The 20,086-nt window shown below is 48.4% G+C and overlaps 3 protein-coding genes and 1 pseudogene across 6 annotated transcripts; 3 read left to right on the forward strand and 1 right to left on the reverse strand.

Moving 5' to 3' along the window:
- Positions 1 to 286: 286 nt before the first annotated feature.
- LOC120712999 (adenosylhomocysteinase-like) lies at positions 287 to 3,040 on the forward strand. Its single transcript, XM_039998958.1, has 3 exons — positions 287 to 1,073; positions 1,820 to 2,356; positions 2,451 to 3,040. The coding sequence occupies exons 1-3, from the start codon at positions 363 to 365 to the stop codon at positions 2,658 to 2,660; spliced, it is 1,458 nt and encodes a 485-aa protein (XP_039854892.1). The 5' UTR covers positions 287 to 362; the 3' UTR covers positions 2,661 to 3,040.
- Positions 3,041 to 4,497: 1,457 nt separating this feature from the next.
- LOC120713009 lies at positions 4,498 to 7,661 on the reverse strand (annotated as a pseudogene).
- Positions 7,662 to 9,667: 2,006 nt separating this feature from the next.
- On the forward strand, positions 9,668 to 10,678 carry LOC120657561 (putative invertase inhibitor). Its single transcript, XM_039935907.1, has one exon. It carries the CDS (start codon positions 9,799 to 9,801, stop codon positions 10,378 to 10,380), a length of 582 nt encoding a protein of 193 aa, XP_039791841.1. The 5' UTR covers positions 9,668 to 9,798; the 3' UTR covers positions 10,381 to 10,678.
- A 1,429-nt stretch (positions 10,679 to 12,107) lies between these two features.
- Positions 12,108 to 15,833, forward strand: LOC120713017 (probable purine permease 11). Of its 4 annotated transcripts, none has more exons than XR_005691155.1 (4): positions 12,108 to 12,439; positions 13,330 to 14,468; positions 14,801 to 15,011; positions 15,550 to 15,833. XR_005691155.1 is itself a non-coding variant. In XM_039998977.1 (2 exons), the coding sequence occupies exons 1-2, from the start codon at positions 12,358 to 12,360 to the stop codon at positions 14,403 to 14,405; spliced, it is 1,158 nt and encodes a 385-aa protein (XP_039854911.1). In that variant the 5' UTR covers positions 12,110 to 12,357; the 3' UTR covers positions 14,406 to 14,620. The 4 variants fall into 4 exon arrangements, 1 of the variants encoding a protein (XP_039854911.1); XR_005691156.1 differs by having other exon boundaries at positions 14,801 to 14,870; XR_005691154.1 differs by having other exon boundaries at positions 14,801 to 15,833.
- The last annotated feature ends 4,253 nt before the right edge of the window (positions 15,834 to 20,086 follow it).

Raw genomic sequence — 20,086 nt, forward strand, 5'->3', positions numbered from 1 at the left:
ACCTTGTAAGAAAGGGGCAATTGCAATTTTCGAAGAGTTATTTGACGCTAGGATAGGAAGTGTCAAAGATACCACTGAAAATGTTGCTCCTTTGGTTGATCTGAGATTTAGCCCCACCAGGGACCAAACACAGCATTACAGCAACAAAAAAGATCTCCAAAACCCCTCACCGACTCTCACCCACCCCCACCAATCCCCCACTCAGATCCGACAGCTGCTGGCCGCCGTTTCCGGCATCCAACGGCGCCGCGCAGTCGTCTCTCCCCATAAAACCCTCTCCATCTCTCCCATTCCACCCGCCGTCTCCTCCTCCCCTCCCCCCCACTCCCAGATCCAATCCGCGAGCTCTCCCGCCCGCTGCAATGTCGCTCTCCGTGGAGAAGACCTCGTCGGGGCGGGAGTACAAGGTCAAGGACCTGTCCCAGGCCGACTTCGGCCGCCTCGAGATCGAGCTGGCCGAGGTCGAGATGCCCGGGCTCATGGCCTGCCGCGCCGAGTTCGGCCCGTCCAAGCCCTTCGCCGGCGCAAGGATCTCCGGCTCCCTCCACATGACCATCCAGACCGCCGTCCTCATCGAGACCCTCACCACGCTCGGCGCCGAGGTCCGCTGGTGCTCCTGCAACATCTTCTCCACGCAGGACCACGCCGCCGCCGCCATCGCGCGGGACTCCGCCGCGGTCTTCGCCTGGAAGGGGGAGACGCTCGAGGAGTACTGGTGGTGCACCGAGCGCTGCCTCGACTGGGGCGAGGGCGGCGGCCCCGACCTCATCGTCGACGACGGTGGCGACGCCACGCTCCTCATCCACGAGGGCGTCAAGGCCGAGGAGGAGTACGAGAAGACCGGCAAAGTCCCAGACCCGGAGTCCACCGACAACGCCGAGTTCAAGATCGTGCTCACCATCATCCGCGACGGGCTGAAGTCTGACCCCAAGAAGTACCGCAAGATGAAGGAGAGGCTCGTTGGAGTCTCGGAGGAGACCACTACCGGAGTCAAGAGGCTCTACCAGATGCAGGAGACCGGCACTCTACTCTTCCCCGCCATCAACGTTAATGACTCCGTCACCAAGAGCAAGGTAATTCTTCCTTTTGTTGCCTTGCGTAGATCTAGATCTTCTTTTACTGTTCTTCCACAACTCAAAAGTCATTATGGATGAATCATGGATGCATAAAGTCTGAACACTAGCTCACCAGAAGCGGTTGCTACTTGCTAGCTGGTTAATAATTGGGTATTGCATTCAGTATGGATCTGTGATTTAGATCTCTGTTGGGCAGATCTGTCAACAGCGATGGCTTATTTGTGCTGCCCAGTTTCTCTGATACGTGTGGTTCAATTGTAGAGTGAATCCTACAGGAAATCAGGTCAATGCTGTCGTTTTTGGTTTGATCTGGATCTTAGTCCATGGGTTGCGTACGTCTCCTAGTATTAGTTTTTTTTATAACTTACTAACAGTAGTTGTGTGTTTGGTGAATGTGATGTCACTATGACATCATAACATATAAGTCATATATTCATATCTTGTACCCTGTTTGCTTAGTCTGTAAGTAGAAGCGTCATTTTTTAGATCAGTATACCTGCTTAGGTTAAGCTATTGTACTGTATGCCTGGTCTTAACTTAAGTGTCTCTGCCGTGCATTTTCCTAGATGCTTTAATGTACTCTTTCTGAAATGTCACTTGCTATATGGTACTAAGCGTAAACAGCTATAATTTTGCAGCTCAAATATGTTTTCTTGTAAATGGCCTGACATGTTACTAGTTTTGTTGTTCCGAAATGCAACTATGAAGTTTTACAGCTCTGATGTGTTTTTACCTCTGAACAGTTTGACAACCTGTATGGTTGCCGCCACTCCCTCCCTGATGGTCTGATGAGGGCCACCGATGTTATGATTGCTGGCAAGGTTGCGGTAGTGTGCGGTTATGGTGATGTTGGCAAGGGCTGTGCTGCTGCCCTCAAGCAGGCTGGTGCCCGTGTCATCGTCACTGAGATTGACCCCATCTGTGCCCTTCAGGCCCTGATGGAGGGTCTTCAAGTACTTACCTTGGAGGATGTCGTTTCTGAAGCTGACATCTTTGTGACCACCACCGGCAACAAGGACATCATCATGGTTGACCACATGAGGAAGATGAAGAACAATGCAATTGTCTGCAACATCGGCCACTTTGACAATGAGATCGACATGCTCGGTCTTGAGACCTACCCTGGTGTGAAGCGTATCACCATCAAGCCTCAGACAGACCGCTGGGTGTTCCCTGAGATTAAGACTGGCATCATTGTCCTCGCTGAGGGTCGTCTGATGAACCTTGGATGCGCTACTGGTCACCCCAGCTTTGTCATGTCCTGCTCATTCACTAACCAGGTAAATATGTCAACCAATACCCATCTTATCCTGCACGCATTAGCTGATGCATCAGCAGTTGGAATTATATCACTGAGCCTTGTAAATGATACAGGTCATTGCTCAGCTTGAGCTTTGGAAGGAGAAGAGCTCTGGTAAGTATGAGAAGAAGGTGTACGTGCTCCCCAAGCACCTTGATGAGAAGGTTGCTGCTCTCCACTTGGGCAAGCTTGGTGCCAAACTCACCAAGCTCACCAAGTCTCAGGCTGACTACATCAGCGTCCCGATCGAGGGTCCCTACAAGCCCGCGCACTACCGGTACTAGGCTGTCCAGCACAACTAGAACATCACTTTGCTGGCTGGCTGTGTTATGTGCCCATGCAAAGTTCGCCACACCGGCGTGCCAATTATCCTTTGAATGCTCATATGCGCCTTTGCCTAGAAGGATTTTTTATGGTCATTGCTTGAGCGGTTGAGTCTGGTTGAGTGGGGAGAGGTTGGAAGAGCTGTTTTCTTTTGCAGAAGAATAATGGCGTAATTGGTTGTAGGCTGAGGTGGTGTGCGTTGCCAGAAACTACATAGTTTCTGATTATCATTTGCAAGCGATTTGCCCAAGTTATGTGTCTTTCATGAATAACTTGCTTTCTTGAAGAGCATATTTAGTCTGATCCTGAATTTTGCTTACGTCTGGTTGGTTTGTGTTCAGCAAGCTCGTTGAGCGGCCCTACTCATTTCAGTGTCTTTTATTATGCCTCTGGGTCTGTTTTAAGAATTCTGATAGAATGGGTATGGATCAGATGAGCTTTGCTGCAGTTTTCGAATGGTAATTTATATGTTGCAATGATTCAGTGTTGTCATGGAATGCTTCAGCTTGTCTGTCGGGGTCGTGTGTTTCCGCTGCCAGAGTAGGCAAATTGGTTGTTCAGCTGAATATGGGTGTACTTAAGAAAGGAACTGGAGAACTGCTCCTCCAACTCCAATACGTTTGGTCATCTACTTCCTCGCCGGTTCATGGAACCTGGAATTTAACTTATTTAGCATTATAGCACGACATAGGATGCTTTTTTACACTGCTGCTTAATTAGCTAGCACATGGCAACTGAACTGAATAAGCAGGAGAACACGCTTATGTCATGCTGAGTACAGTATCATCGAATGTTTGATCCCGTCAAAAAAAGATTGTTTGATCCCGTCAAAAATTCGTAGTAGCAGGGTTTCGAAGTTGAATAGTACATGGAAAACTGAACTGAACGGGACGGAACTCAACAGCCGAACTACTGATTTTGGAGCTCGCTAGCTGCTAATGCTAATAACCGAACTCTCCAGGCTCAAGCACTCTGGCATATGCGTGAGGGCCACTGAGGCCCAAACATTCCATCATCCTAGCACATAATTTCCGAGAAGAGAATTTTACATACATGGAGTACTAAATAAAGTCTATTTGTAAAACCTTTTTAAGGATGGGTGTAACTTTTCGCGACGAATCTAATGACGGTAATTAATTGATAATTGGTTACAATGATGCTACAGTAGCCATCCTCTGATCACGCGGTCAAAGGTCTCATTAGATTCTTCAAGATTCCTAGCGCAGGGGTTCTGAAGTTGGTTTTGAAAACTGACTTAATTTAATACCTCTAATTAGCGATCAAAATTGATACAATTCATAGCATAACATAAAACAAACAGGGCCCGACATCCGAGCCAAACGAATGGGATAGATCGGCGAGGAACTATGGCATAAAACCTGGGAAGCAGAGCAGCGAGCCGCTCTCTCCATTCTCTTTGCGAGAACAAGATGAACGGGTTTCGCTCCAGTTCCGTATATCTGATGATGGAACGGGTAGGTGGTTACTAGTGTTGGTTAGGTAAATCAAGACAGTATCTGCAACAGCAACTGGACAGATTTTGTTGATCTGACCATTAATTGAGTTCAGTACAGTTACGGGTAGCAGCAGGCAGTGCCGCGGCCAAAGATCTCTCTGCAAATAGGACTCGATCTCAACGGGTGAATAGCACTGGAGAGCAGACATGTGTCGCCGTATAGAAGTTCATGAACATGGAGGAGACTTGGAACAACTTCACGTTTAGGGGCTTGACAGTGAAAAACAGGCATCCAAAGGCAAGAGCGTGCTAAGGATAATTTTCATCTTCATCTGGCTAACTGAAAGTACAAATTGTACATGTGGTCAATTCAACCATGCTCGATGATTGACATCACAGAATCCACATCGAAGCCCTGCACTGACTACAATTAGTCCGAGGGAGAGCCCTTTCGTGTTCCTTTAGTCTTTAGTCTTTGATCTGTTAATCAAGAGTTTGTGGTCCATATATTGTACAAAAGTGGGGGCGTACAGTACAACATGGTACACAAATTGTGCACTATATTTACAAACTCCAGGATGACGAGCCGTTTGAGTTCAAGAGCGCCAGAAAGAAAATTGCAAGCGTCCTAGGTGGAGCTTCTAAGAAGCTGAGGGACCAAGTTAACTCGTCCCAAGTAGTCTTAGCTTACCAAGTTAACTCGTCACAAGTAGTCTTAGCTTTCTGTCGTGCTTTATCGTTGAACCTACACACTCTACAACCAACACAGTCTGCAAATTTGGCAAACAACAATTTAGGATCTAGATATAGAAAGGAACAGAAATATGGCTTTGCTAAGTCTGAAAAACGGCTATATCTTACAACCAATCGACACTCAAAGCTAATCCAAAAGACTGTTGGAAACATCAGTTTACCATACAAGAAACTGAAACCAAAGCACAAGCATCTAATTCACAGCATCTCAAATCAAGCCCCAAAACAGTCTCTAACATCATGCTCAGAAGACCAGATAAGTTAAAGGGAGACTAAATTTAAGTTAAAGGGGGACTAAATTCTAGTTTAAGGGCAATTGAACGGCCAGCATGGTCAGAAAGAAATAAATCTATAGAGGTTTATTATTAACCTGAAGGCAAGTATAGGCCAAACCAGTGGCAAAGTAGAAATTTGCATTACCAGTGCCCTGAAAATAACATTGTGTTAGTGATGAACCACTGCCTTAAAGAATGGACATGTTATGCAAGAGAGATAGAGAGACAAACCCTCCAGATCCACAAATTGTGCATGACAGGGCTAAGAAGAGATACTCCAATATATCCGAAAAATAAGAAGAATGTGAACTGCATCTCTGCAAGATGTGAGAGTAAAGCATTACTCTATCATAATTCATAATCAATTAAAAATCTGTAATAAAATTTAGCTACCTGCTAACTCGTTGGCAAATAGGGTCCAGAAGACCTAGATGCAGAGCTGAATCTCCAGCCTTCACAAATCAGAGTAAAAAATGCGCGAAAATAATAAAAATGCACCCCAAGGCACTAAATTTATAACAAATATCATACAAAAAAGTACACTCACTGAGGGATATGATTTCAACATAGCGACGATTGCTGTGTAAACATATGCAAGAAAGCACGGAGGGTGCTTCAAACGGATGGCCAACAGCAAGACCATGAAAGGAATGTTCATATTGAAGACTATAAGAAAGAAACTTCTGAAGAAATGAAAGACTTCAGCAAAGAATTACCTGCATTAATTCCCAAATGCATATGACACATGGAAATATGCTTTACTACCAATAACATATCATCATGTTATCAACACTCACCATAAAACACCAATATTAGGCGATAGGTCCTTCACAGTAAGAACAAAACCATAGGTCCTGCAGAACCACAGCACAGTAGGTAATTCAGTGACAAATGAAAACTGGTCAATAGGAAACAAAAAGAAACTATTTACGAGATGAAGCTCAAAACAGAAGTTGGCATGATATCTTGATAACTCCTGATAGAGCAATTACTAGGATGCAGCAGTATGCTAATATCTGAAATAGAATCACAAAGCCACTCCGTTCTTAGACAAAACTAGTTAATGCTTTCAGATGAATTATATGACTACTGAAGAAACGCATATCACAAAGAAAAAGAAGACATCCTACTTTTCAAACATCTCGTTAAGACCACCAACTTTCTTCAGAATCATGCTACTCAATAACAACACATAGGAAGACCAGATGAATAGCCAAAATATGAAGTGAAGTACTGTCATCCATGAGAATCGTTGCACTTTCAGGCTAGTTCGTTTATCATATTCTGACATGTCACTTTTACTGTCGCTTGAGCTTTTCACAAGAAATACTTTTGTTGGAGGAGCATCTGGACCATACCCCAACAAAAAGAATAACCTGCCAAGGAGTTAAGAAGACAACAATGCAGTTTAATGGCAGATATGATAAAAGTAATTGAACTGAAAAAAGAATAAATGGAAATTGCGGTTGTGGCACAAACAGGTGCAATTAGAATTGCAGGATAAAGAGAGAGGTGTGGCGGATAGAGGCATTATTCAAGGGGTCAGGTCTACTTACTTTATCTTTCTTTCTAATTTTATTGTGGTTTGATAAGAACCTTTTTTGTTTTGTGGATAAATAATCGATGGCCATAATATATCCAAAGGCAGCAAGAGGAGCCAGACCTACAAAGTTACAAAGATGTTTCAGTATAGAGCACGGGATTTTCAGGTTAATCCAACAGTAACATTCTAACTTCCATGCGAATGATGATAATCGATGCCAATAAAAGACCTTGGGAATGTACCATGTTCAATTTCAAATGGAAATCAAAACAAAATTTCAAGTGCCAATTCATAACTTAACAAATGCGGTGAAGGTATGGCAAGTGTAATGGATACGATTAAATTACAAGGAGTGAATTACCTGTTACTAGTTAATGGGCCAAGAACAGACAGCAGTAAAGGGGAACCGTGATACATAGAACCTGAAAGAAAAAAAAATTCCAAATGACAATTCAGAAACTAATGTGTATCCAGCAACACCATTCCTCGTCGCTAATTCATCACTTGAAGAGTTAATATACAAACGTCAAGTGAAAAAATCAGCAATGGGAGCAAGGAAGGGGGCGGGGTCACGTACCAGAGTAGGGCGACATGGACGCTTGCTTCAGCCAGTAGCCTTCCGCCACTACAACACACAGAGGAGGCACACGAATTACGGCGATGCCAACACAACAGACGCGGGAAGGCGAGGAGGACGCTGGGGAGGTGAGGAGGCGCTTACGGCGGCGTAGGGAGGTGAGCGGGGTGGAGACCTCGGGGCGGGGGGCGAGGTGGAGGTCCCCGCCGAAGAGGACCAGGACGAGGCGGAACCCAACGGCCGCAGCAACCATCGGCCAGTAGTGCCGGATCGCCATCTCCGCCGCCGGCGCCGCAACTCCGGTCTGAGCAAGCAGCAGCCGCCTAGTGTCGTCTCGGCTCGGCTGTGACAGGGGATCCTATCTATCAATCAAGATAAATAAGACATTCATTTTTAAAGCTTATTTTAATCTAATTATCTGCTATATTTATCTTTAAAACTCACTTTGATTTAATTATCTGTTATAAATATGTTTAATATTTTGATACAATTGACTTAACATTTAGTTAAATATGTTCAACATTTGACTTTCAAAATATTGAATTTATAAAAATAAAAAGTCGAAATTGAAAATATAAAATATTAAAAATAGTAAAATAGAAATGTTGAACAGAGTTCCTTCTCCGATGAGTTTGGCATTTCTTCACCGGTGGTGGCGTGCGTGGCGTCGACGTGCAACAGCTGCGCCGGCAGCAACACGCAGCAGGCAACGGCGACGGCCGTAGCGCAGCAGCAACAGAGCGCGCGCAGCAGCAGGCGACAGCGGCAGCGGCAGGCAATGGCGGCGGCCGCAGCGCAGCAGCAGCGCGCGCGCAACAGCAGCAAGCGACAGCGGCGGCGGCGGCTCCAACGCACCGCAGCAGCAAGCCCCAGCGGCAGCGGCGGCAGCTGCCGCGCGGCAGCAGATGCAGCGCAGGAGTAGCAGGGCAGCAACTTCGGCGGGTTGGGCGGTGGCGTAACAGGTGGATTGCGAGCTCAGGGGCGGCGGCGCATGGTGAGAAAGGAGAGAGAAGGGTAAGGAAAAGGAGAGTCCGACACGGAGAGCCCTCTCGATTTAGCATAAATCGAGAGCCCCCTATGTTACTTCTATGAATGAAAGGTAAATCAAAGGGAGAAGAAAGTAATAATAACTCCGGCGAGCAATCCCAGCGTTGACCTTCTACTCCGTCGACGGACGGGCAGGAGGTGCCCCGGTCGGTGGCTCCAGCGGCGGCCACGCCGCCGGAGCCGGTTGGAGGACGGCGGGGGTCGAGGGCGGGGTGGGCAGGCGAGGATGCGGATGGTTAAGTGCCCACCCCGCATCCTGCCCCGCCGTCGTCCAACCGGCTCCGGCGGCGTGGCCACCGCTGGAGCCACCGCCCCCAACCCCCGCCTCGCCCCTCGTCGCCCGCCTTGCCGATGCCGGCAAGCGCCGCCCTGCTCTCCGCCCCCACCTCCACCTCGCCTCCCTTCGGCCCGCTGCCCCGCCGTCGACCACCCCCTTGCTGGCGTCGCCTCCGACGCCGGCGAGGACCGCCCGGGTCCAACCCCTTCCTCCTCCCCTCCACATCCCGGCCACCTCCACCGCTTGCCCCCGCCGCCGACCCCGCCCACCGGTTGTCCACCACCACCCGGCCGGCGGGGCCATCGCCGCCGGCCTTGCCGACCACAACCCGCCTCCTCCGCCGGGCCGGCCGCCACCCACGGCCATCCCTCTAAAGGCGCCGGCCATGGAGCAACCCCAACCCCGGAAACCCAGAACCCTAACCCTGCCGGCCTCCGCCGGCACCCGCGGCCGGCGGCGGCCCCGCCGCCGACCGCCCCGTCCACCTCCCGCCCGTCCGTCGACGGAGTAGAAGGTCAACGCTGGGATTGCTCGCCGGAGTTGTTGTTATTACTTTCTTCTCCCTTTGATTTCCCTTTCATTCATAGAAGTAACATAGAGGGCTCTCGATTTATGCTAAATCGAGAGGGCTCTCTGTAGGATTCTCCGAAGATGTATAGGATTTCCGGCTGTGACCGGTGAGAGCCGGAGCAGTTTGTGGCAGTGGGCCGGTTTGGGCTGACCGAGAATTCCCTGTATTGGACCCTATGGTAATCAGCCTATTTTGAATAAATTCAGCCCATTTCATTATCACTTAGGCCTGCTCGATTGGTTAAGTGCGTTGTTAGTTCCAGCCTTTCGTAGTTTTCAATCACCTGACGGCCCTGTACAAATTCTTCGATCGTTTTGTATCCCCTAAAAAAACTTCGAAAAAGATCAAAAGAAAAAAAAACTTCGAACATTCTTCTCCAAATAAATATAATAAAAAATAAATAAAACTTCGAACATTCTACACACGGACGCCGTTTGCACCACTACTACTATTTAGCCACGAGCCGGCCACCAACGAATACCAACTGCCGGCCGTCTACAATCGCCTATCAAACACACTCGAAACCTCGCCACCAGAAACGAGAAACCACACCTACCGGAGATTGCTTGCAACGCAAAGCCATCGAACTAGGCCACACCATGAACATGAAGCTGCTCTCCTTCGTGCTGTTCCTCCTGCTCGTCGTGCCTGCTACGTGCAAGTCTTCCACCACGCTGGAAGACGCGTGCAGGTCCTTCGCCGCCGGCCACCCGTCCATCGTCTACGACTACTGCATCAAAACCTTCCAGGCCGACAGGCCGAGCGCAGCGGCGGCCGACGCGCGCGGCCTCGCCGCCGTCGCGGCCAGGATCTCGGAGACGAAGGCCAACGCCACGGCCGCGCGCGTCGCGGCCCTGAGTGCCACGGAGACGGACGCGAGGCGGCGGGACCGGCTCGCCGTGTGCGCGGAGGTGTACTCGGACGCCGTCGACCAGCTCGCCCAGGCCGCGGAGGACCTCGCCCGCGGCGAGGGCGCCGACGACGCGGTCACGCAGCTGAGCGCGGCGCTGGACGCGCCCGGGACGTGCCAGGACGCGTTCGGCGAGGCCGACGACACGTCACCGCTGGGCGCGGAGGACGCTGAGTTCAAGAAGCTCGCCACCATCGTCCTCGCCGTCGCAGTGTCACTGACGCCGCCGCCGCCGCCACTGTCGACGCTGACGCCAATGATTACTGGTTAATAACAAGCAATCGTGCCTAACATTGGAGTAATAAGCATGGGCATTGGGCAAGGAGAGTATTTAAGTACGAGTTACTAGAATGAATGTATGTGTTTCGAGTTCTCTGTGTTTCGTTTCGTTTCACTTGCTGTATGGAGTTTTTGTTGGTTGTGCAGTGCCGTGCATGCCTCACATGCATGCATGCATGCGATGTGGTGTGGTGTAGTGGGCGAGTGGAGCCTGGAATCCGTGTCGCGCCTTTTGCTGGTCTTTGAACGTGGATTGTTAGCTGTGCGGGACGCTCGAGCCTTGAGTGGAAGCAACGCGTGCTACCGGCTGCAGTGCACTTTTGCCTTTCATGCCTTTTGGGCCTTCTTTTCTTCACTTATGGTATGTGGGCAGTGGGCATACGTGGTACCGCATCCATAAGCCCGGGATGGGCAAAACGGTTGTTAGTAGCAGCCGACAGCAGGCTGCTCAGATGCCGAAATTGTTTGGATCCGGTATACTCCCTCCGTTCTAAATTACAAGACATTCCAATAATTTTGAAGAGTCAAAGTTTTTTATATTTGACCAAATTTATATAATAGAATAACAATATTTATTATATAAACTAAGTACCATTAGATTCTTTATTAGTTATATTTTCATAGTACATCAATTTGATATCACAAATCCTTATATTTCTCTCTATAATCTTTGTCAAACTTAAGATTGCTTCGACTCTCCAAGATTCTTGAGATGTCTTATAATTTGGAACGGAGGAAATAGTTCATAAAGAAAGAATCACACGGCACGTCAGAAGAATTGATTGGTTCATAGGGGTGTCGTACTGTCTGTATATTCGCCAAAGACCAGCTAAAATACTACGACGTGGCAAATGATTTCGTCCTTTTGTTCTGACTCAGAGAGAGGGCAACCTATTTTGTCGATTAGTTTTTTTTAAGATTTTTTGGCGATTAGTTCGGAGTTTCGATATTCCAGTCCAGCATCACGTTCCGAGTAAATACCAAACTGATCTTTCGGAATGTTTTTTTTTGGGGGACAGTTTGGAAATGTATGACCTAAGGCCCAAGGATCAACTGGGTTGGCCGAACTGTTCAGCCCACAAAGCGCCCTCTGCCCGTCCGGCCCATAAGCGAAGCAGGCCGACGCCCACGAGGTGAACGGTGTGGACACGGCCTTCTTTTCTGCCGCCGCTGTTCTCTGCCGGCTCTCGCTTCCGGAACCAAAATACCGTCTCGCTCATCGAGAGGGCGGGGCGCGCCGAGCCGCCGGCGGCGGCGGCGCGCGCGACCAGCCAGGAGCCGCGAGAGCATCCGACGCCGAAAAAATCTCGCAGTCCGGCCCACCTCCGGTTCGCGGAAGATCCCGCCGCGGAATCTCATTCCCCCGGCCAGCCCGACTCACCATTCACACCACGGCGACAGCAACAGTAGCACCCTGTTCGGTTCCCGTTTCACCTCTCACGCTATCTTCTCGGTATCGTCTGCGTCTACAGGCGGAGTCCGCGTCGAGCACACACAGTATTCCGACGTCACCGTCGCGGAATCGTTTGGGTGTCGGGTCAACTCCGGCCGGCCCTGACGAAACCAACCGTTCGGGTTGGGTCCCGGCGCCGCCGTGTGGAATGAAAAGAAAAAATGATTGCGATCCGGAGGCGGGCGAATGCGCGATCGCTGAAGTCCCTTACGGCCGGGCCTCCGTCGCGCGACAGCGACGGCAGGGCGGGTGGCCAACGGGAAAGGTCCGAAAAGTGCGGTGTCCTGGTGTTCCACGGGAGGGGAGGAGGAAGGTGCCTCGCTTTTCCAACGCCCTCTCCCTAGTCCCCCCCTACCCCCTTCCCCCGTGCGGCGCTCCCACGCTGAGTCGCTGACCAGTGCCTCGGCCTCCCCTGACGTCTCGCGCCATCTCGTCTCCGCTCGCATCCTCCTCACTCGTCGCGTGCGCCGCTAGCCCAGCGGCCCACTCGAGTCGGATCGAGCGCCGGGGGACGGCATGGCCGGCGACGACGGCAGCAGCGCGGGAGCGGGCGGGAGAAGAGGCGGCACGGAAGATGAGGTCCAGATACAGATCGCAGGTCAGTCCCCCCGCTCGTCCATCTCACTCTCTGTCTCCCTCCCTCCCTCTCTCTCTCTGCTCGAACGTGGGCTTTGTTTGGTTATCGTCATCCAAAGTGAAGACCGACGAGAAGAGCTCAGGGATTAGATTCGCGTCCCGGTGTGCGCGTACCTCAGATTGATATCATCTTCGTTTTGTTGGGTTTTCTGGGGGATACGACCGGGTTGGATGAATTGCGCACGAGGTGTTCGATGGAATTTGCCTGCCGGTGTACGTCGGCCTGTTGGCTCAGTGGATTTAAGTTGGCAGTTCACAGTTGGGGTTTGGATCATCTTTCCTTTTCTGCGCGCGCGCCCACGATCGCCTTGCCGTTGCTGCATGTTCTTGCGATGCGCGCACGTCTGTTTTCAGTCACTGTTCCCAGTACACAGTGAACCGTTGTCAGTTACTGTTTCCAGTACACAGTGAACCTTAAATTGGCTGTCTCCAGGAACTGGTTCAGTCTGTTAATTAGAACACCAGATATTTGCAGCATTCCACCAATAGGTGTCGCAAACCTTTGCTTTAATTACTATAATCAGCCCTGTTTTATTCTTCTTTGGGAGTGATATTAGTTTTTCAAATAGCCCTTTCATGGTTTTTGGTAATAGTGTAATCTGTAACAAAGAAGTCATATAAATATCATGGACAAACACCCTGCAGTAAATTTGGAGCACTATTGGGATGAAGTCCCATTCATGAGGATAAGCAGAGTTTCACTTGTTTAGTTTGATTAGGCATACTTCGTTTGAAAGGAAAAATAAGCTACTGTTTCATTGGGTTATGTCCAGTTTGTGTGAGTGCATAGGCTTAGCATTTGCAGTGTGAGTGCCAAACCTGTTGACAATTCCTTCCATCTGTTATTTGCAGGATCATCCAAACCTAAAACTTCTTCTACTAACGAAACAGCTACCCAAAGCTCTCCTACCAAGCATTGGCATTGGTGGTTGATGATTGTTCTAAACATTTTCTTCCTCATTGCTGGTCAGACAGCATCAACACTCCTTGGGAGGTTCTACTACAACCAGGGTGGAAATAGCAAGTGGATGTCAACATTTGTCCAAACTGCTGGCTTTCCTGTGCTATTCATCGCCCTATATCTGTTTCATTCAAAATCTACGCAAACAGCCACCACTAGCCCTGAGACTTCTGGCACCAAAATTACTCTGATATATATTGCCTTGGGGCTCATCATTGCTGCAGACGACTTGATGTATTCCTATGGCCTATTATACCTTCCAGTATCAACGTATTCGCTCATATGTGCTAGTCAGCTGGCCTTCAATGCTGTCTTCTCATATTTCCTCAATGCTCAAAAGTTCACTGCACTGATTTTCAACTCTGTAGTCCTCCTTACCTTTTCTGCTGCACTCCTTGGAGTTGATGAAGATTCTCAGGGCACTAATGGTTTATCGCATGGGAAGTACATATTGGGTTTCGTGTTGACGCTAGGAGCATCAGCCGCATACTCCCTGATTCTCTCTTTGATGCAAGTTACATTTGAGAAGGTTATTAAGAGGGAGACTTTCTCAGTCGTCTTGAACATGCAGATATATACAGCACTTGTGGCAACAATAGCTTCTCTTATTGGGTTATTTGCAAGTGGTGAATGGAAGATTTTAGAGGGAGAGATGCATGCCTTCGGCTCAGGGAAGCTGTCCTATGTGATGACACTTCTGTGGACAGCTATATCTTGGCAGATAGCTTCGGTTGGAGTGGCGGGTTTGATCTTTGTGGTGTCATCACTCTTTTCAAATGTGATAAGCACACTAGCTCTACCCATCATTCCAGTTTTTGCTGTGATTTTCTTCCACGACAAGATGGATGGAGTGAAGATTATTGCTATGTTGATGGCCATCTGGGGATTTATTTCATATGGCTACCAGTTATATGTTAATGACAAGAAAGCTAGGAAGACTTCAGTTAGTGTGGAGGAGAGTTCCTAAGTGCTTGTTACATTGTTCCCCATGCTCCTGCCAAAATAAGTTGTTGGCACTGCAGGGAGTGAGGTACTAGTTCTTGTAGCCAAAAAAGGCTCAATCTAATGTTGCACGATTCTTAGGTATATACCTCTATTAGCTCATACGTACGGTTGTATCATCCCAAAAAATAAGAAGATGGTAATATTTTCAGAGATATGTGCTCTCTAAGTTTCTCATTATCTTGTGCTTCACCTGAATGTTCTTGTTGCAACTATTGTACCACTGCGATATTGTGGTGCCATTGGCTTAGCAAAATTTAGTATTTCACTATTTCTAGGTGGTGGATGCTAGGTACTGTTTATACTACTGCCCTTTTGTGATGGGACTCGGGGGTAATGTTGATCTTATCCTTGTGGCAGTTTGGGTGGGAAGTTGCTAATTCATGTCATCAGCTAACAACTTTAGTACCACTTCGACTCGTATTTTTAAGTAAGTTCTTGCCTCATGTTGACATATTGTGCTGCTTGATCTGAAAAATCATGTCGTCATCACTTTGAAATTTCTGACCATGAAAGAACCAATCGAACAAATTCTTATTCTACATTTGAAAGGTACAGGCTGAAATATAAGGTATGATTTGATTTCTCCCGACTCTCTAACAAAAATTCACATTCATAACTTTCTGAGTTTCATGGTTTCATAATGAATCAGAATTCCACCAAGAAATAGATTCTATATGTATTACTGGCAGAGTATGGATGGACAGCATCTGTGATTTCTTGATCCTCATGCTGATGAAGCAGTATCATGAATCCTTGCCAACATGTCTGAATCATGATGTAGCAGGATACTAAAGATGTGTAGTTAACTGTGTCAAACTCCGTACATGAATAAGATAAGGAAAATATATAATTGGATTTTGTCAGGTCTTAAAGTGGTAGTGCAAGCTATTAGTTTACTTATATTTCGCTAATCGGCGATGTTAAAAATTCAGAAAAGGTGTTTCATTGTGATACATTCAGTGGTTTCATATACTTTACCGTTGAATCGGACTCGGATAATCATCCATGGTTTCTTAGCTTTTTTGCAACATCTATGCGAAACCCAACTGAGCCACATTGTTTTCAGCTGAACCTATCTGCGTCCAACTTGGATTTTACTGTTTCAGATATCTCACGGAGAAAATCTGCAACTGGTGAACCTGAGATATTGTATTGCTATGGCATATTGAACATGTTTTGGTCATGAGGATTCTGCAGCTTGCATGAGTTGGCTGATCATACCATAACAATGGACCATCTTCGTGCTTATCCTTTGATTGATTTCGATACAACCTTGAACACAATTATTAGATGTTTGCATTTTTATGGGTTATTAAAATATATATGTAAGCTTATGAAATATTGGGGACTTGGGTTTTTCTGAATCCAATGCAATAATTGTTTCAGTCCATCTCAGGAAGTAAGTATTACCTTGCAGCCAACACTCTCACGGTGCAACTGGTCAGCCGAACACGCCAGAGAAGCGGTTTGCTGAGCCAGCCCGGGTTCGAGTCACGGCACACGCTTCTTAAGATGAAAATCAGGAGGACATCTCTCCCCCTGGTCGAGTTTTTTTTAATATTACCTTGCAGATCTCTAAATTACTGTAATTATTGTTAGAATATAAATGTACATGACACTGCAGGCTGAGCAACCGTGTTGATGTACCGCAAGAAATCGAGACCAAGAAGATGAAAGGCGCTTCTTGCTGGCTGAACTGTGATTCAACAACGAAGGGGTGGTAGCAAGCATTCACTTTGCTGCGCCAATGTTTGCTTCATTTGTGCACCTCAGATGTTGCAGAAATACAGAATAAGGCCTTGTTTAGTTCCCTTCAAAGTTTCAAAACGAATCTTTTAACGCATGAAATATTAAATATAGCTAAACAAAATAACTAATTACACAATTTGTCTATAATTTGCAAGACGAATATTTTAAGCCTAGTTAACCTATGGCGGGATAATAATTATTAAATACAAATGAAAGTGTTACAGTGCTTTACACCCAAAACTTTATACATCTAAATAAGGCATAAAGGTCCTACGATCCTATCACCTCATATGGATGCACTTATGATGACTTGATGAGCACAACTATGTTGCCACTGAGGCGCAAATATATATGTGGCGAGAATGCTGGGTTGAAGCTAGCTGGGCTGAAGCTATTTTCGACTCCCATGTGCCTGAAAAAAAAAACTATTCGTGTGACACCGTATAAGAGCATGTATTATAGCCGGCGGGGAACGGGCTGTATCTGACGTGGAAGAGAGAGAAAATAGGAGAGAGAAGAAAGCCGGCGAGTTCTGAGACGCCGACTGACGGTGGGCGAAATGCTCTGCGCTTCTCCGCATGTCCACTCCCATTGCTCCACGTCCTAGCTAAGCAGCGTAGACCGTTAAAGAATCGAGAGGCCCGCCACCCACCAGCTCGGGAGCTCGGATGAGCTGGCGATCCATACGCCGGCAAGCAGCCGGTATTATAAAACATGCTCTAAGAGGATGCAGGCATTCATTTTTTTTTGAAGGATAGGCATTCATGTTTCTCTCCAGTGTTATTCGACTTGTTAAGTTTCTTTGTAATCACGATTTCGTAAGACTTGAAATTCTTCTCCTCCTTAAATGACATAGCAGTGGTCGTGCTTTTATGTTATTTATTAAAAAAGGCCCGTCGTAGAGCAAAGCTCCTGCCAGTTCAGAGTTGCTGAGGATGGAAGCTGATCAGTTTTTGGCCTGCCAGTTTGTACTCCTATGAGTTTACTGTACACTTGTCTGCACCTCACCCATAGAACTACGTGATAAAGTGAACTAACCAATGAACTAACTGCACTCCAGATCGCCACGCTGTGCAGATCGCTAGATCAGGCTATCATCCCTTTGACTGACTTGACCACCGTGTTCGCCGATCACTCTCTGTTCCTCGGTCGTGGTCCTCGCCGCGCCGGTTTGAAGCGAGACATATCCTGTGCAATCAAGTTTATGGTGCAATCACCGTGCAATCCAACTAAAAAAAGTCTCAAAAAATTCTGAAAAAAATCTTGAATGTGCATCTCAACCTAGTTCATTTATATATACAATTTCAGGGTTAAATTCGTCCTCCTCTGGAAGTTACAAAAAAGACAAATTTAGATTGCATTTGAACTATTACTTTTGTCAGAAAATTTGTCTTTTTTTAACTTCTAGAGGAGGACGAATTTGACCCTGAAATTTTATATATAGATGAAGTAGGTTGAGATGCACATTCAAGATTTTTTTCAGAATTTTTTGAGACTTTTTTAGTTGGATTGCATGGTGATTGCACCTTAAGCTTGATTGCACAAGATATGTCTCCCAAGAAGTACACATGATTATAGTTAGCACGGAGCCCCAGAACCAGGGATGGTCCCAAACCAACGGCAACACTTGATTCAAGCGCCTCCGGACCGGTCCGGTCCGGTCCGGTGTGAACGCAGTTACGAGGGAGCCATCCGCTTCGCCTCCGCTGGCGTCGACAGTTGACGCACCAACTCTCTGCTCCGGTCAAGCCCGGGGACAGACAGGTCGCCTCCATCCGCGCCCTAGCGAGAAACATTCCTCGCCGGCGACCTGGATCCGAAGAAGAGCCGCGCGTGCGCGAAGACGAAGCAGCCATCCATCCATGGCCTTCACGAACGCTCGATCATCCTGCCGTCGCCTCGCCGGAACAACCGTTCATGGAGCCCGAGACCCGAACGAACAGAAAGAGTTTGTTGCGACGAGGCACTCCGCCGGCTGCTGCCGCTACTCATTTTATCAACCTTGGCTGCAAAGGAAAAACAGCACGAAAACCAGCGACCGCGACCAGACGAGCCTCCTGCTGTCGTGCGTGCATCTGCCGCGGACCCGACAGTAGCCAGCACCACCACCACCGCAACGAGCGCGCGGCGCCACCGCCACCTGCCCGACCGATCCCACCACCACCACCACCACCGCTGGATATTGTCGTGTGCGCGCTACGGCTCCGCCGCTGTGAATGCCGCAGCGACGGCACAGGCACGGCCGCCGTTCGGTCAACCACACCGCACTAGCGACCAATCGGGAGGGCAGCCGAGGCGAGCGCCCCGCCCGGGCGCGTCCGAGTCCTCGCCGTCATCATCGCGATGGCGCCTCAACTTTCACGAAACGAAGTCACAAAGAGGAAGTGTTCTGAGTTGGATGAACAGTGTTCACTATTGTGATCCACTGTAGTAGGTACTGTTCACGAACACTGTAGCAGGAGGTGTTCACGGGACACTGTGGCTACATGGGCCCTGCGTCGATCGATCCTATCCATCCATGTTCCCTTCAGCAAGTCAGAGCATCCCGATTGCTCCACCCCCACCCACCACTAGAGCGCGCGCGGGGGACCTCGCCGCCGGCCGTTCACGTCCGCCGTCGCGTCGCGGCTAGCTGGGCCTGGGCGCCCCCGCGAAAACTACGGGTGCAGGTGCATTAAGCGTGATCTCGAAGGGAGGCGAAAGCTCCCCGACCCCGAGTGGCAGACTGGCAACGCATGGTGCGCGCTCCAACTCCATGGTGGGGTTTCTGTTTCTACCGGATATAGGATTTTTTTTTTTTTTACTTCCGTCTCTCTCAGCGATCAGCCCGAGAAGTCAAGCTGGGTTCTGGACGCCATTCCTGGGCATTCCTGGCCAAACCATCTCAGTTTTTTTTTTTGAAAGTTCAAACCATCTCAGCTTCGATGTCCATGTCACGGCACATAAACGCAGCTTCGATGGCCAAACCATCTCATCTTGTGCTCATCGGGTGGACTTTGCTGGGGACAAATTATCCAGGTTGACTTTTGTATTTTAACCAGACCAGGGGCCACATCAGGCAGGTTGACTTTTGCAGAAGCCCATTGGCGCGCAAATCCCCAGCGTGCCATGTGGAGACGCAAAAACAAGTTGAGGCCCTGAAGCCACATCTCCGACGATTAAGCAATTCATCTGCTGGGAAGGGTACAGACTACAGCGTTTAGTCTATCCTTTTGCTTCCTGTCCAGGACAACACATGTCTGGGCATTTCAAACACGGGAGCGATAGAAAAACAACAAAGAAAGCTCAAAAGTCCAACCATTGCCCCAAGAACATGCCAAAGACGACAGTATCTTATACTGTACTCTGGGTGCAGTAGCTATCTGTGAGCTGTGCTAACGCCATTATTTTTTGGTCTTTTGGTGTTCTTGCCTCCTTGTTTAATCCTGATGCTTTGATACGGTGATGGCACATAGCACCAGGAGCAAGTAAACAAAAGGATGCATAAATGATCCAAGGAGCGTGCAGACGCAGACACAGCACGGGGCGCCACTAATATATACGAGTAATCTGTAGGTTCACGCATCATTATCGTCGTCATCAGCCAGTCAAGCCAATACCCAACGCCGTCATCATGGCATGTTTCACATCGTGGACAGCCGGGAAGTCACTAAGAGAGGCCCTAATGCGAGGAGAATCTTGTCCAACCCCCCCCCCCCCCCCCCCCCCCCCGGATTGATGTCTGAAATTAGCGTAAGCATCTCAGCAAGACTGTACTGCTGGTACGTCTTTTGTCTTCTCTGTTGAAGAAGGCGGAGCGCTTGCGACCACGGTCTACATCTCTACATTCTTCTTCTTCTCGTCGTCGTGTCACCGTGCAAAAATTCGGAAGAAAAGATCGCCAATAGGTTGTCA

This window comes from Panicum virgatum, chromosome 1K (assembly GCF_016808335.1).
Source record: "Panicum virgatum strain AP13 chromosome 1K, P.virgatum_v5, whole genome shotgun sequence".
Lineage (NCBI taxonomy): Eukaryota > Viridiplantae > Streptophyta > Magnoliopsida > Poales > Poaceae > Panicum > Panicum virgatum.

What these genes read in the sequence shown, in the direction of transcription:
- LOC120712999 (XM_039998958.1), top strand. Translation starts at nt 363, where the DNA reads ATGTCGCTCTCCGTGGAGAAGACCTCGTCGGGGCGGGAGTACAAGGTC. An exon ending in ACTCCGTCACCAAGAGCAAG is followed by an intron (nt 1,074 to 1,819) that starts GTAATTCTTCCT and finishes ACCTCTGAACAG; the next exon opens with TTTGACAACCTGTATGGTTG. An exon ending in CCTGCTCATTCACTAACCAG is followed by an intron (nt 2,357 to 2,450) that starts GTAAATATGTCA and finishes TAAATGATACAG; the next exon opens with GTCATTGCTCAGCTTGAGCT.
- LOC120657561 (XM_039935907.1), top strand. Translation starts at nt 9,799, where the DNA reads ATGAACATGAAGCTGCTCTCCTTCGTGCTGTTCCTCCTGCTCGTCGTG.
- LOC120713017 (XM_039998977.1), top strand. Translation starts at nt 12,358, where the DNA reads ATGGCCGGCGACGACGGCAGCAGCGCGGGAGCGGGCGGGAGAAGAGGC. An exon ending in GGTCCAGATACAGATCGCAG is followed by an intron (nt 12,440 to 13,329) that starts GTCAGTCCCCCC and finishes TGTTATTTGCAG; the next exon opens with GATCATCCAAACCTAAAACT.